At 49.4% G+C, this 14540-nt stretch overlaps 1 protein-coding gene and 1 pseudogene across 1 annotated transcript in view; both read left to right on the top strand.

Moving 5' to 3' along the window:
* Positions 1–14540, top strand: part of LOC135891996 (patatin-like phospholipase domain-containing protein 6) — a 536125-nt pseudogene that overhangs the window by 499495 nt on the left and 22090 nt on the right.
* Positions 1–14540, top strand: part of LOC135891916 (histone deacetylase 7-like) — a 60168-nt gene that overhangs the window by 36956 nt on the left and 8672 nt on the right. The window contains exons 8-11 of the mRNA XM_065419601.1: positions 9348–9557; positions 10990–11218; positions 13687–13820; positions 14310–14361. Of these exons, the coding sequence (XP_065275673.1) occupies positions 9348–9557; positions 10990–11218; positions 13687–13820; positions 14310–14361 (625 nt within the window). The remainder of the gene's footprint in view (positions 1–9347; positions 9558–10989; positions 11219–13686; positions 13821–14309; positions 14362–14540) is intronic.

Here is a 14540-nt window from a genome sequence, read left to right as displayed (position 1 = left end):
ATTGGTTCCAAGACTGATCTTTAGGAACTCCACTAGTAACCTCCCTCCAGCCTGACAGTTCACTTTTCAGTATGACCCACTGTATTCTCCCCTTTCACCAGTTCCTTATCCACGTTTCAGTTCTCATATTAATCCCCATCTTCTCCAATTTAACTAATAATTGTGGAACTGTATCAAATGCCTTACTGAAATCCAGGTAGATTAGATCTATTGCATTTCCTTTGTCGAAAAAATCAGTTCTCTTCTCAAAGAAAGAGATCGGGTTGGTCTGGCACAATCTATTTTGTAAAACCATGTGGTATTTTATCCCAATTACCATTTATCTCTATGTCCTTAACTACTTCCTCTTTCAAAATTTTGTTCTAAAACCTTACTGAGGTGAAACTAACAGGCCTGTAGTTTCCTGGATCACTTTTTTCTCTTTCTTAAAAATAGGAACTATATTAACAATTCTCCAATCACAGGGTACGACCCCTGAGTTTACAGATTCATTAAAAATCCTTGCTATTGGGTTTGCAATTTCATGTGCCAGTTCCTTTAATATTCTTGGATGGAGATTATCTAGGCCCCTCGATTTAGTTCCATTAAGCTGTTTAAATTTGACTTCCACCTCAGATATGGTAATTTCTGTTTCCATATTGTCGTTCCCATTAGCCACCTTGCCACTGCCCCTAAACTCCTCGTTACCCTTATTAAAATCGGAGGCAAAGCATTCGTTTAGGCCTTGGGTCGTGCCTAGATTATCTTTAATCTCCACCCCATCCGCAGTGCTTAGCAGCTCCACTTCTTCTTTCCTTGTTTTCTTTTTATTTATATGGCTATAGAACCTTTTACTGTTGGTTTTAATTTCCTTTCCAAGGTCCAGCTCTGCTTGATTTTCAGCAGTTCTCACTTTCCCCCTACGCTTTCTGCCCTCCAAGAGATCACTTTCCTTGCTGAACCTTCCCACCTTCCCTTCCTTGTAGGCTTTCTGCTTTCTCTTAATCACCTGTTTCAAGTACTTGGACATCCAGCTTGGTCTTCAACCCTTCCCCACAATTTTCCCCCCCGTCCTTGGGATGCAGGCTTCAAAGAGCTTGTCGGAGAAAAACTGAGTTCTCACTTTTTGTTTGGGTACAGCAAGTCAGAAGCTTTATTCACTCTCACAATTGTGCAGAGGGAGAGAGCCAAGCAGGTCTCTCTCACTGATACCTAATTACAACAAGCATTTATACCTTTCATTACAGAAAATAATGAGGGACAGCTGCATTTTGTTATACATAAGCCATCTTGATATCTTATTTCTTAATTGTTTTGACTCTTGCCAACATACAATATTTCCTATACCTTATCTACACAAGGTCTTCTACACCTTATCTATACAAGGTCACAATAACTTCTCACACAGTACTTTCTCACCCGCCTCACACAATCCTCGCTTCTACAAATCTCGCGTTATCAGGGCTACAGTTAGCCTGACTCTTGCTAACAAACTGTCATGCATTGCAGTTCTTTTCTGACAGTTCTTTTTCTGCTTCCACAACCCCCCCTTTTGTACTTCTAGTACAACAAACATTCTCAAACCTCTATTTGCATCAAGTCCTGGACTTCAGATTCTATATCAGATGTTTCAATGTTAGCGGTTCTGATTGGATGTAATGACAATGCATGATTAGCATGAACATGAAAGGTATTACTATTATTACGTCTTTTACAACAACAATAACATAATCCTAAGCTAACTAATAACAATACAAGCAATAACATTCCCATAGCAAAACTATAATGGGGTTGTTGTACAGCCTTAGTTACAAAGCACAATACATCATACTTAGTACATAAAGTGGATACTCTATAAGCAGTCTGAAAGGCATACTTTTCAACTTGATATATGTTTTGAAGCATGTGAATTTGCCCTTGTACTTCAGAGATTTTCTGAATCTCTGGTAACAGTGAAAACAAATTCTGAAATCTATCAGGTACTAAACTAGTCCAATTAAAGGGTATCTGGAACCTAAGGGCTACTTGGAAAGCTCTATCTGCAGGCCAGTAAATAATATGATTGCCTGCAGTGGTAGTGAGATTAAAATGTATGTCTTGTAATGTGGTGTCATTAACATACACACAGCTATCGTTAGCTTGAAAAAGTAAGTGTCCTGTCAGGGTAGTTCCTTGTCCCCTACCCTCCCAGCAAACGTAGTCATAAACAGTGACAACTTCTCCTGGCTCCAGTTTACGGTTACACTGAAGCTGTGGGGTTCTAATGGCCAAAATGTCCACTGACTTCCTAACCCCATCCAAATGTGAGGTGTAATCCCAGGAGCACTGACTAAAAATCGATTGGGCATATCAGGTGGTCTAATTTCCCAGATGTCTCGGTGAATTATCCAATCCCACATGCATCCTCCCCATGGACCCGGCAGGATACGGTATGTAGGAGCCCACACCCCCTTTACCGGTCCATATGCTTGGAAGGAGCACTGAGAACGTCCGCACTTCCATCCAGAAAGTTTCCAAGTAAGTCTCCATGGCCACAGATCAGATGGTACTCCTGATGTGTCTGTAAGGGCAGTGGGCCAAGCCTGATGTTCTAGATCATTCCGAATGGACATCAGCTGGTCATTCAGGAAATCCTGAGTCTCTGAACATGCTAGATCCCACTGCAATGCCTTCCCAGCCTCAGTGATATTCAGTACCATCTCTCTTAGCAACTTCTGGGTCATAGAACTAAGGGCGGAAATAACATGTAACTCACCAACTCCAGCCTGTACCTGGGTTAGTTGTGCTCCAGAAACAAGGCCAATGGCCTTCTCTAGTTGGCCCAATTTCTCATCATGTTCCTGGTTCTTAAAAATATTCCACACTGCTGCTGCACTATTGGCCCCATCCCACAGGGATCCGGTCAAGTCTCTCTTCTTTCTAGAGGAAATAACCCAAGCCCTCTGTTGTGCTAATCTAATGGCAGCCCCCTGTGAACAATTTGGGTATTTGTCTGATTATTCACTAATTGGGTGACCAAATAACAATAAGGGCCTCTCTCATTTAACACAGTACAAGTTCCAGGAACAACCATCATATCTACTTCACTATAGAACCCATCAATTGCAATTATTAATTCTTGGGGTTCGCTGGTAGTGATATCATGTATTTCTATCTCTACTGATCCATTTGTTTTCCATTCAACTGTTTGCTCATATACATTATCCTGAACTTTAAAGAATAATTTCTCTGAACAAAATTTCAGTAAATCACTAAGATGTGACAGCCTTGGCCAATGGGTTTCATTGGAATATACAGTACGGTTTGTATCTGGGTAAGTTACAGTGGTGGTGGCAGGGGTCAAGGGACTAGTGGGTGTAGTCCTAGTGGTGGCAAGGCGGTTTTGATATTCATCTTCTGAAAGCCAATTAGGAAGGGCAGTGCATCCTGAAGGTACCTGTCCATAAGCACAAAGTCCTGCCCCTGGAAAGAATCCACCCCACCACTGGACCCCGCATTCCCAGGAACGGTCCCCACAGTTCCCTCCTTGCCAATAAACGATGCTCCGTCTTCTCCACTGGGCCAGTTCTTAATGTCTTTTGTAGTCAGGAATTCCTGGACTTTGGTGGTTTCAGCAGAGCGAGTGTTTCTTCTTTTCTTCTTCAAAAGCAGTTGTGATTCACCATAGTGCAGGGGAGAGGTTACTAGCACTTCACCCTGTACTGGTGTGATTCCTGTAAAAGAATTCAAAGGCATTGTAGATCTGTCAGAGGACAAAGGAGAGGTTACTAGCACTTCACCTTGTCCTCCTTCCCTGCTGTCCAGGAGGCACAGCAGAGCTAGCAGGAGAAATAGGCTGATCAGCAGCTGGAGAATCCTTTCCAGGTGGAGGGGTCTTTTTGCAGTAAGAAGCATGGTTCCAGGTGGGCAGTCCTTGGCACTTTACAGCGGTGTTGGTGGTTAACAGGACTTGGAAAGGGCCCTTCCAGCATGGAGCCAAAGCAGTCTTTCATTGATGGACTTTACGTAGACTCAGTCTCCTTGTTTCAATGAATGGCAGGGCTGCTAGGGTCTTTGGGTAGCACTTCTTTTATCTGTGAGAAAAGAAACCTAACACATTTCATTAATGCCTGGCAGTGTTTTGCAGATATCATAGTTGTTGGGCACATTCAGGCCCCCCCTTTTCTTGGCTGTCAGCCAAGTCTTAGCTGTGGGTAGTATCCTTGGATGGGGCCAACGTCTTATCTTTGGACTGAGCTTGCTAGCTATTTTTTTCCTCAGTTAACTCATTCTGTTCTTTTTCCTTCTCCCCTTCTTGGCTTCTTTTAACCTACAAAGGAAACGTCCACTCTTCACTCATACACCTTTTCCCAACAATGAACACATACACATTGCCATTATACAGTACATTAGTCTTATTATTCAATGTATGCCATGTACACTCTTCCAGTAAAATAACTTTATTACAGAGCTTTGGAGCAACAAACCAGGACAAGCACACCCACTTTTGAGGAGTTCACTCGGTACAACCTCAGGTGTCCAATAGCTTTCCTCCCTCCCCAGCCCTCTGGCTAGAAATCTGAGGTAGCCAGAAGGATCCCATGGGCAATATGGGGAGTAGGTTAACCTTCCATGTCCTTGCTTCCAAAGACTGTTGGTATGCAAATTTTAACAACAATTTTTTCAATTAAAAATCTGGCCAATGAAGTTTCTTTTTCTTACTTAAGCAAATGTATTAGACTTTAGTATATCACATTTTCCTGATTTATCCAAACACTTTTTGTATTCCAAGTTGAATAAAACAAGTATCTGCTTTTTGATTTAACCCTTCTATTTAATTTTGAACTAGACTGTCTTATGAAAATATTAAACCCAACAATTCTGGCCACAAGACAAACACCACAAGACAGGACAAAGAACACAAAAATAATTCCTATTGTACCAGTAAATGCATGGTACATTGAATGCTGTTCAGCTGGCATCCGTTTTCTCTGATGATCTGAAAGACAAAAGAACAGAGGTCTACCCCTTCTGGGTAGTCAGTCATTGCTTAAAATATTTCCTTTATATACACATACTCTTGTTGATTTTAGACAAAACAGAGGAATTACCCCATATTTCCTTGTATTTGTTTCATAGGCAGCCCAGGTTTCAGTGGCTTCTACCTTATTAGTTAGAAAATTGCATTAATACAGATGCTTTCTGGCTTGCTTCCAGATCCAAAGCTATCCACAGCTTAAAGATTCTTACTTTAAAAGGGACACAATTAACTTTCCCAGACTTTTGATTGCCTTTTACTTCTAGCTCCTGCTTTCAAACACCCAGTGATCTGAAAAAGACAACACAACCTATACTGGTAGGTTTGCATTTCTTTTACCTCTGCTACAATATACACTGCACATGTTCTGGGGAAAATGCACATCCTCTCCACAATTCAATTTCCATAACACTAGCCACATCAATTTCTACACAAGGTGTAACTGTTTCTTTTGTGCTTACAAAATCTCCATGCACCCCTAGTAAAGTGACAGCTCGACCACACAGAGCCAGGGGCACTGTCCTTCTCTATCTTTTTACCAGATCTTTTATCTGCTATTTTGTTACCCAAAAACAAATTCAAATCTTTTATTCTCCTGGCTTTGACTACCCTGCTGCAGCCACAACCTTTGGTCTTTAGTTAAAACATTTTAAATCTTGTAAAGCATTAAGTCACCTTAAGGATTAAATGCTAAACACCGTATTAAACAACACTAGTTTCCTGTGTCTGGCAAAAGTATTTTCGGTTTTTGCAACTTTAAACAATACCAATTCATCTCAAACTTATAAAACACAGATTGTATACAGCAGGAGTGTTCTTCAGCAAATTAGACTAACGTATTCATAGTCGAATAATTCCACTTAAATAACCTCTTGCCTGAATTACTTACAGACATTCCTACCAAGTTTCACTGCTTGATTCCCTCTAGCAACTACAGAGTTAACTTTTCACTCTCTTTTCTTAAATCACTTGCTTGTCTCCCAAAACGACACCCAACTCAACTCAGATTTTACCATTCCAATTATTATCCTGGGGATTTGAAATCCCCATGCTTATAATTACTTACTCCTTTCCTTCCACTATGCCCTCAAAGTTTCCAACCTGTTTTCCAATCTCTCTATCTATTGCCTGCCCGCTTGGGCCCAATCCTGCTTTTCTCGCTGAACCGTCCCTTCCATGGGCACCGGCTTTTTCACTACCAATTTAGATAGGAGGGTGGGCTTCTCAACTAGCCCCCACCCTTCCTGGTCTCTTCTCTTAAACATTCTTACTCACAAGGCTACCCGAGTCCTCCCTCGTGAGGCTTGCCACTTGGGCAAAACGCAGGGCCCATTGGCGTTTAACTATTCAGTTTTCTCTTGTGGCAAACACACTGCTGTTACAGCATATGCAAACACAAATGGTTAAATTCTGACAAGTCCCTGAAGGACCGGTACTTGCTTAGCCAGTGCTTCCTTTTCTGCCTGGAAGTCCTGTCTCAAGGCTTGCAACTTGCCCTGGGCATAGGTTTGAGTTGCTGCCTGGTTCATGATCTATGCTTTTAATTGCTCAATTCTAGTTATCAAGTACACAACTCTTCCTATTACTCCAACTTCTCTATTGCCCAGTCCTGCTACGACTGGGGTAGATCCACCTGACACCCTTCCCGGTCAACCGGGGTGGAGAGAGGAATGCTAAATCCCTCTCCGGTTCTCAGACTTACTGCGGCTGAGAGTAGGCACACTTTCATACTCACACACGTATGTCCAGACTGGCCACGTCTGTGTATAACGTTGAGAGAAGGTGCTGTGCAATCTCCAACTTGCTTCCTCTCTTGGGAGGGCAGTTCTTTTACACCCTGAAGTCTCCTGGGGCGTCTTTTCAGTGATTCCAGTCCAGGCCGGCTGCCTGTGGCTTCTTCAGCGTCCCCAAACCACGCCGGCTCCAGGGTCGCAAAGGCAGACTGTTGGATCTCACTGGACAGTTAAGCTTTGCAAATGTAATCTCAGCACTGTAACTTGTATTGCCTTTGGTTTGACTATGTCTATATTTTTTCACAGCCAGCTGGGGCCGAAAGTAGTTTTTCTTTGTACTTAGCCTGGTCTGCATTGATTCTTGACCTTGAACGCAGATTAACTTTCTCTTTATCTCTGGACCAAGCTGAATTTCAAATTAACCCGTTCCTTTCCTCAATAGACAAATTGCTCCCATTGTGTGTCAGAGGCTTTCTTTTTTGGTGATTAAAAACTCCTCTGAGATGTATGATCTTATCTAGATTGAAGGTACCTTCTAGTGGGCATTGTTTAGATGAATTTTCACGCGTGTAATGATTCCAATTCTCTAAATACCTGCAGGTTGATGGACCATAATGTACGTACATAAAATAAGCTGGGGTACCCTTAGGGGGTGAGAGGGAATCCTTAGACTGTCCCCCACCCATTTTCCAATCACACACACAGGGAGGAGGATGCCCTGTCCGCGCTAGCGGCATATAAACTAAGGATCTCTCCCTACAGGGTACTCACACAGGAGAGACTAACGAGGATAGCCATGACCTCCTACACCTCCCTTCAGCAAAGAGCGTCGGCTAGTCTCAGAGAGACGGCGCCGCTTACTCTGTTGCATCCAGTGAGATGGTCCGACTGTCAGTGGCTCACACGGAGAGGAAAAGGGGAGGGAAGATGGGTTCACACACTCCTAGACCCAGGCAGCCTCCTCGCCGGACGATGCCAGGCCGAGTTAGCGTACCGTGGGTCGGATCTCCTAAAAGATCCTCTAGTTACCGGGCTTGCGTTAGAGTAGTTCTGGTCACGAGCCAAAGGACTTCGCAGAGTACTCTGGGCGTCTTCCGGTAACACTCAATTCACACTGGTGTACACACACACACACACACACACACACACACACACACACACACACACACACACACACACACCAAGGCCTTACTCCAGGTACTATTCCCAAGTACCTCAGGTACTATTCCCAAGTACCTCGATGCATCACTCGAGGCGGTAAAAACCCCTCTTGAGGCGGTAAACAACCCCTCTGTCCGGACTATGAGGCAGTAAAAACCCCTCCTGCTGAGGCGGTAACAACCCCTCAACACAGGTGCAATCCTATGCACCTCGCATATGCATACAGGGGGCGGCAAACAATTCCCCTACGCCGCTCAGCATCTGACCTTGCTGCACAGTCAATAAGTTCGGATGGCGTGAGCCCAACAGGGACAGACGGCCCCACGGACAGTCCTCCTCCGACACCCCAATAGAGATTTCAAAAGGTCTCCTACCTCTATTGTGGCGCCATGGGGTTCGAAGGGGAACGATCCGTAGTAACTGCCGGTGCCTCTGAGGGCGTTGCCATCCCGGACGAGCCCCCAAATTGTCGGAGAAAAACTGAGTTCTCACTTTTTGTTTGGGTACAGCAAGTCAGAAGCTTTATTCACTCTCACAATTGTGCAGAGGGAGAGAGCCAAGCAGGTCTCTCTCACTGATACCTAATTACAACAAGCATTTATACCTTTCATTACAGAAAATAATGAGGGACAGCTGCATTTTGTTATACATAAGCCATCTTGATATCTTATTTCTTAATTGTTTTGACTCTTGCCAACATACAATATTTCCTATACCTTATCTACACAAGGTCTTCTACACCTTATCTATACAAGGTCACAATAACTTCTCACACAGTACTTTCTCACCCGCCTCACACAATCCTCGCTTCTACAAATCTCGCGTTATCAGGGCTACAGTTAGCCTGACTCTTGCTAACAAACTGTCATGCATTGCAGTTCTTTTCTGACAGTTCTTTTTCTGCTTCCACAAGCTTCTGTACTTTGACTTAAAGTAATTCTAGGCCTCCTCCACATTCAGATCCTTGAGTTCTTCAGTCAATCCCACTTCCCTAACTAATTCCCTTCATTTTTTAAAGTTTGCCCTTTTGAAATCAAGGCCCTTTGTTTCAGTCCTATTTTTGTTTATCCTTCCATTTAGTTTAAAGTGAATTAGCTCATGATCACTCAAACCACGGTTGTCTCCTGCAACCAGCTCTTCTATTCCCCTCACTACTCACCAATACCAAATCTAAAATGGCATCACCTCTTGTAGGCTCAGCGACTGTTGGGTGAAGAAATCTGTCAGCTATCACATCCAGAAAAGTCTGGGCCCTGCTGTTATTAGTAGCACTTGTCCTCCAACCTATCTCTGGGAAGTTAACGTCTCCCATCATCACACAATTCCCACTAGTATTTATTTCATTAAATAGATTAAAGAGATCTCTGCCCATATCCAGATCAGATGGTGGGGGTCTGTCTCAGGGGAGCCTCTGGTAGCTTTCTTCCCCAAAGTGATTTTGACCCATCGCCCTGCAGCTAATGACCAAGTCCAGGGAGAAGCCTCGTCTGCGGCAGATCCCCTCCTCGGAGGACATGGAGGCCAAGGGTGGGCTCCCAGAGGGAGGGAGCGAGCGCAGTGACCAGCCTAGGGGCCGAGTGGAGCTCACACGGCCAGGGGTCAGCACAAAGGAGCCTGAGCGGAGCCCGAAGCTGATGCAGCCACAGGAGGAGCTCGTCTTGCAGCAGGTACCTAAGGGCTGGCAGGGATCTGGGCACCAGGGGTGCTGGGCACAGCACCAGCCTGGAGCAGCCCTCACTTCACTGGCCATGGGAGTGTGGCTGCTCAGCCAACTCAGTGGCATCAGTGTCCGTGCCTGGGGTGGGGAGGGGCCTGCATGGAGCCATCAGGACTCATCACCCCCGCCTGCATTGCTGGCTGGCTGCCAGCTCCTCGGTTCTGGAGGGCCCAAAACCCCGCTGGGCAAACGTCCTCCCATGAGAGGAGGGGATGGTAGTGAAGGGGGCATGACTGGGGGGCACCTGTGGGCCTGCACGAGGGCTTCCTGGGCCCACCTCACTGCCCCTCAGCCAGCAGCTCCGGCCTGCTCCTGTTGCTCCGCGCTGCCATTAGGGTGGAGGGGCTCTGCTGAGGATTCCTAGATGTTAAGGGCTGAAGGACACAGCAGGAGCTAAGGCTGCCCGACACCCCCATCACAAACCCCTGTGTCTCCAGAGAAGGCTCGGAATAGTGTGCAGGAAACGAGGCTGGGGCCACACAGTGAGCAGTGAGGAGAAAACCAAGTGCTGGCTGGCTGCTCCTTCAGTGAGCACTGCCCACAGCGGGCACTGCAGGGCCAGGGGCTCTGGAAACCTGCTCTGCGATCGTGTCGTTAACGACTGTGGCTAAGGCCCCTGCGCCAGGACTGGATGAGGGTCGCATGGGCAGCCTGAATTCTGGCATTTCTGAGCTTTGCAGCCCTACTATTTGCTTAGCAGAGTCTCCTTGTGTGTCATTTCTGTATGAAAGGGGCCTGTATTGGGATGGCCTTCCCATATGGGGTCGCCTATGCCACCATAAAGTACCTTTATACACCTGCCACCCCAGGGTTTGCAGCACTTTTACTAGGCCAGCAAGAGTTCAGGGGTCCCCTACTGTACTGCCAAAGTAACGTGTGCAGGAGACCGGGCACTGTGGGTCCCCTGCCACCGGCGTGTTGTACGCCCTTTCCCCTAAGCTCAGTGGGTGGGTGGGGTAATGCCATGCAGAGCCACAAGAGGGCATCAGACACTGTGACTTGTCCAAGGCCCATGCAGCAGTGCCTTGGTCCGTTGTGGAAGCTCTGGACTAGCCCTGGGTTGGGCTGGGAACAGCCCAGAGAGAACAGGCCCATTGCATAGTGAGCAGATCCTGATGTTCAGTGCAGAGATCCCCTCCCCCACACCCGCTGTCAGGCCTGGCATTGAAGAGCTGCCGAGATGCTGTGGGGAGCCACTGGCCCCACTTGCTGCCGCACAGACTAGCCCTGGGGGGTGTTAGCACAGCCTCTGCACTCAGCTCACTGACAGATGTGGTCTTCCCCGGCCTAGAGAGTGGCATGTGCACCTGGGCCCTCTGCAGAGTCCCCCAGACCATCCCTGGCCCAGGGCACCACACTCATCTGTCACACCCTCTCCCCAGCAGGCCTACCTGTGGGAGCATCACCAGCGCCTGCAGCACTCGCTCCTCAAGCGGCAGCCACCAGCCGACTCCCTGATGGTCCCTGACACACACGGAGAGCACCGGCCTCTCTCCAGGGCCCAGTCATCTCCTGCCACTGCTACCATCGCCCTTCCTGCCCAGGACGCACCCGCCAAGGCGCTCTCCCTGCCGGCGCAAGAGCCACCAGCCAAACCGCAGTTCACAACAGGTAATGTTGGCTGCCTCCAGCAGGGAGCGCTCCAGTAGAGCTGCAGGTACGTCACGGATACACAGGATTGGTGCTATGGCCCCGGCTTTGGAACGGTCTCTAGGAGGAACCCCTTCAGTGCCAGACTCCCTAGGGGTCTTGCTCTTCCTCCAGCACAAGCCACGTGGCTTCACTGCTTCCTTAGAATGGACCTCTGGGCCTGCATCACTCCTGCTTCACACCGTGAGCTCCGTTCAGTGAGTCCAACTGAGACAGACCCTGATGGAAACTTGTGCGCTCGTTAGGGCCTAATGCACCTCACACCATTAGCAGTGACACTCAGGCAGCATTGTCAAAGTGGGAAGGTTTATTCATTAACTGGAACACAGCACAGGAAGTCCTTAGGGTAGCTTCCTGCAGAGAGGTGGGGCAATCTGTGGTTGTTGGTTGTCAGGTGCCAATGTCCTGGTGACAAGATTTGCCATTGTCTTCTTGGTTGCTCCATTGATATGGGGCCTAAGACCCAGACAGCTAGAGGACACTCACATCTTTGTCCCTTAGCCTGCGCTGAGAGAAAACAGTTTTTTTCCACCCCACTGGGTAACAATGCAGCATATAGGGGAAACTGAGGCACACAGTATTCAAAAGTATCACATCTTCCCACTTCCTCACATGGTAATTAAACCGCACAGCAGCAGATGACATGCAAGGTAAACTGAGGCAGAGAGAGGGGAGGGGATTTGCCCAAGGTCACATGCAGGTCAAAGTCAGGACTAAAACCCAGGAGTCGTGACTCCCATTCCCCTGCTCTAAGCACCACACCACTCAGCCTCACTGCACCAGTCACACTCTGTCCCTAGGAAAGCCGGATAAACCCTGCATGTCTCTGCCCACACGGTGCCAGCCCTAAACTGCCCTGATGGCAACAGGGCCTGGGGAGCCAGCCTGTGCCAGGCCAGTCTCCTGCTGCATCTATCGCCCCCTCCCTAAAAGTGTACATAGGCTGGGGGTGGCAGTGTATAGCTTGTGTCCATTGGAAGACACTGTCCTTACAGCTCGGTCATCTCCCCCAGCCTGCCGGGGTGGGTCTCTAGGTACGTTTCCCCCGTCAGTATGTTCCTGAGCCCCAGGACTGGAGAGGAGACAGGCAGGCATCGGAGGAACTGGTGGGGCTCAAAGGAGCACGGGCCCACAGTGCTTTTCAGAGCCCAAGCTCTTCCAAGGGAGCGTGAAGCGCCAAGCCTGAGCCCTCAGGATCCCAGCCTGCCCAGCCTGGCGACCCCATTGTGTCATTCGCCCCCTGGGTGTGTCCAGCTCATGCCCTCCAGCAAAGAGACCCAGTGCTTCACCCAACGGCCAGCTGAGATGCTGCCACGCCCGGGTGGCTGGGCTGGAGTGCAAGGACCAGGGTCTCCTCCGCTGCCGGCCTGAGGCAGGAGTAGGATTCGGCTCAGGTCTCCTTGGATGGGGAGGTGTCCAGGGAGACTCTGGTCTGAGGGCCATGCCGTAACAGCAGAGACTGAGGTAGCTGTAGGGTCTCATCCTCGCCCCCAGCCCAGCCTTTGAAGAGGGACTGGGCTTTGGGCCCCCAAGGATCAGCTTCCAAACAAGGCTCAGAGCCAGCTTCCAGGACTGGGGGGCGGGGGGGAGGGAATGCCCCTGTGGGGTTGGGGGAGTGAGTGCCCCTGGGGCTGGAGGCGGGGGGTGGTGAGTGCCCCCGTGAGGTTTGGGGGGGTGGAGTTCTCCTAGGGTGGGGTGTGTGCGTGGAGTGCCCCCATGGGGTTGTGGGGCGGGGGGTGGGTGGGGGTGAGTACCCCTGTGGAGCTGGGGCGGGGGGAGTGCCCCCGTGGGGTTGGAGGGTGAGCGCTTGTGGGGCTTGGGGGGGTGAGTGCCCCTGTGGGGTTGGGGGGAGGGTAGGAGTGATTGTGTACAGTGGTGTGTGCTGTATTCACTGATTTTCAGAGGTATAACGGCACCAGTGCCCAGCCGCTTGGCTCATGTCGACACTGACCCCCTCACTGGTCCATCCCGCCCAGACCTCCCGGGGCAGTGGGGTCTAGAGCCAGCTCCCTGCCCCGAAGGGCTCTCGGCTGGGCTCCCCGATTGGGCTGGTGTGTGGGAAGAGACGTCTCTGGGACCCAGCCACACAGGGCTGCCCCGGGATTGCCCCCTCCATGTGACAGCAGATAGGGCAGTGTGAGGAGCCGGGGCGACAGCCTGCAGCTAGGAGGCAGGCGTGTCATAGGGGAGCTCCACGCTGGGCCCTGTGCAGCAACCCAGTCCTGGGGGCCATCACGCTCGGTCATGGACTCCCATTCAGACACGGCCAGGAGGGAGCCTGTGCAGATGGTCAGGTGCCCAGGAGAGAGCAGCAGCCTGGGCTGTGAGTGCAGCAGCATCGTGGAGCTGAGCCCGGCACTGCACCGGGGTGACAGAGATCATAGCAGGGCGGGTGTCCCCTAACACCCCCACCTGCTGTTGTGTTTCAGGGCTCGTGTATGACTCCGTGATGCTCAAACACCAGTGCTCCTGCGGGAACAACAGCAACCACCCTGAGCATGCTGGGAGAATTCAGAGCATCTGGTCCTGCCTGCAAGAGCGGGGTCTGCGCAGCCAGTGTGAGGTAAGTGAGAGTGTGGGCTGAGCTTGTCCTGCCAAAGCTGAGGGAGGCCTCAGACAGGATGGGCAGCTTACATCAGGAAGGCCCAGGTGGTCTCTGTGCAGAGGCGGGGGCTCTGGGTCTGCCCCGGAGGAGCCAAGACTCACAACAATCATGAGTCCTGCCTGCCTTTGTAAGAGGAAATTGCAAGGGGTTTCACTCATTTCTGGTGAGAAAAGCATGAAACACTTGGATCAAGTTCTCCAAGCGCGGGTCAGTGCCCACTGATATCCAGGAGAGAGACATGGATGCTTCCCAATCACGCACGCTGCCTACAAAGCTCCTGGCTCTGCTTCTCTCCTCTGGCTCCTGGCCCTGTTCCATCCCTCTGGTCCTGCTGACCCTCCTCCTTCCCCATGCTTTGCACAGCTGGGACCTAGCGGAGAGCATGGACGTTACGTATCATCACAGGTATCTGTGTTAGCCCCTGCTGAGGTGGTTCCCCCGTCTCAGACCCTGCAAACTCAAGCCTTGTCCATGTACAGCCTTAGAAAGCTTGCAGCAGGTATGGTCTGCACTACGTGGTTAGGTCAATGTAAGCTGCCTGGTGTCGACCTACCTATGGACGTGTTTTCACTTAAATTTGGCTCCCGCCAACATGAGGGCCCCTCTTCACCATCTTAGTAACACCCCCTCCCCGAGCGGCGCAGTCACAGTCAATGTCATTAGGTCGACGCAGGGTCG

Source organism: Emys orbicularis, chromosome 19, assembly GCF_028017835.1.
Source record: "Emys orbicularis isolate rEmyOrb1 chromosome 19, rEmyOrb1.hap1, whole genome shotgun sequence".
In the NCBI taxonomy this organism is placed as follows: Eukaryota; Metazoa; Chordata; order Testudines; family Emydidae; genus Emys; species Emys orbicularis.
Note: the sequence above shows the minus strand (reverse complement) of the source record. Positions and strands in the feature narration are given on the sequence as shown.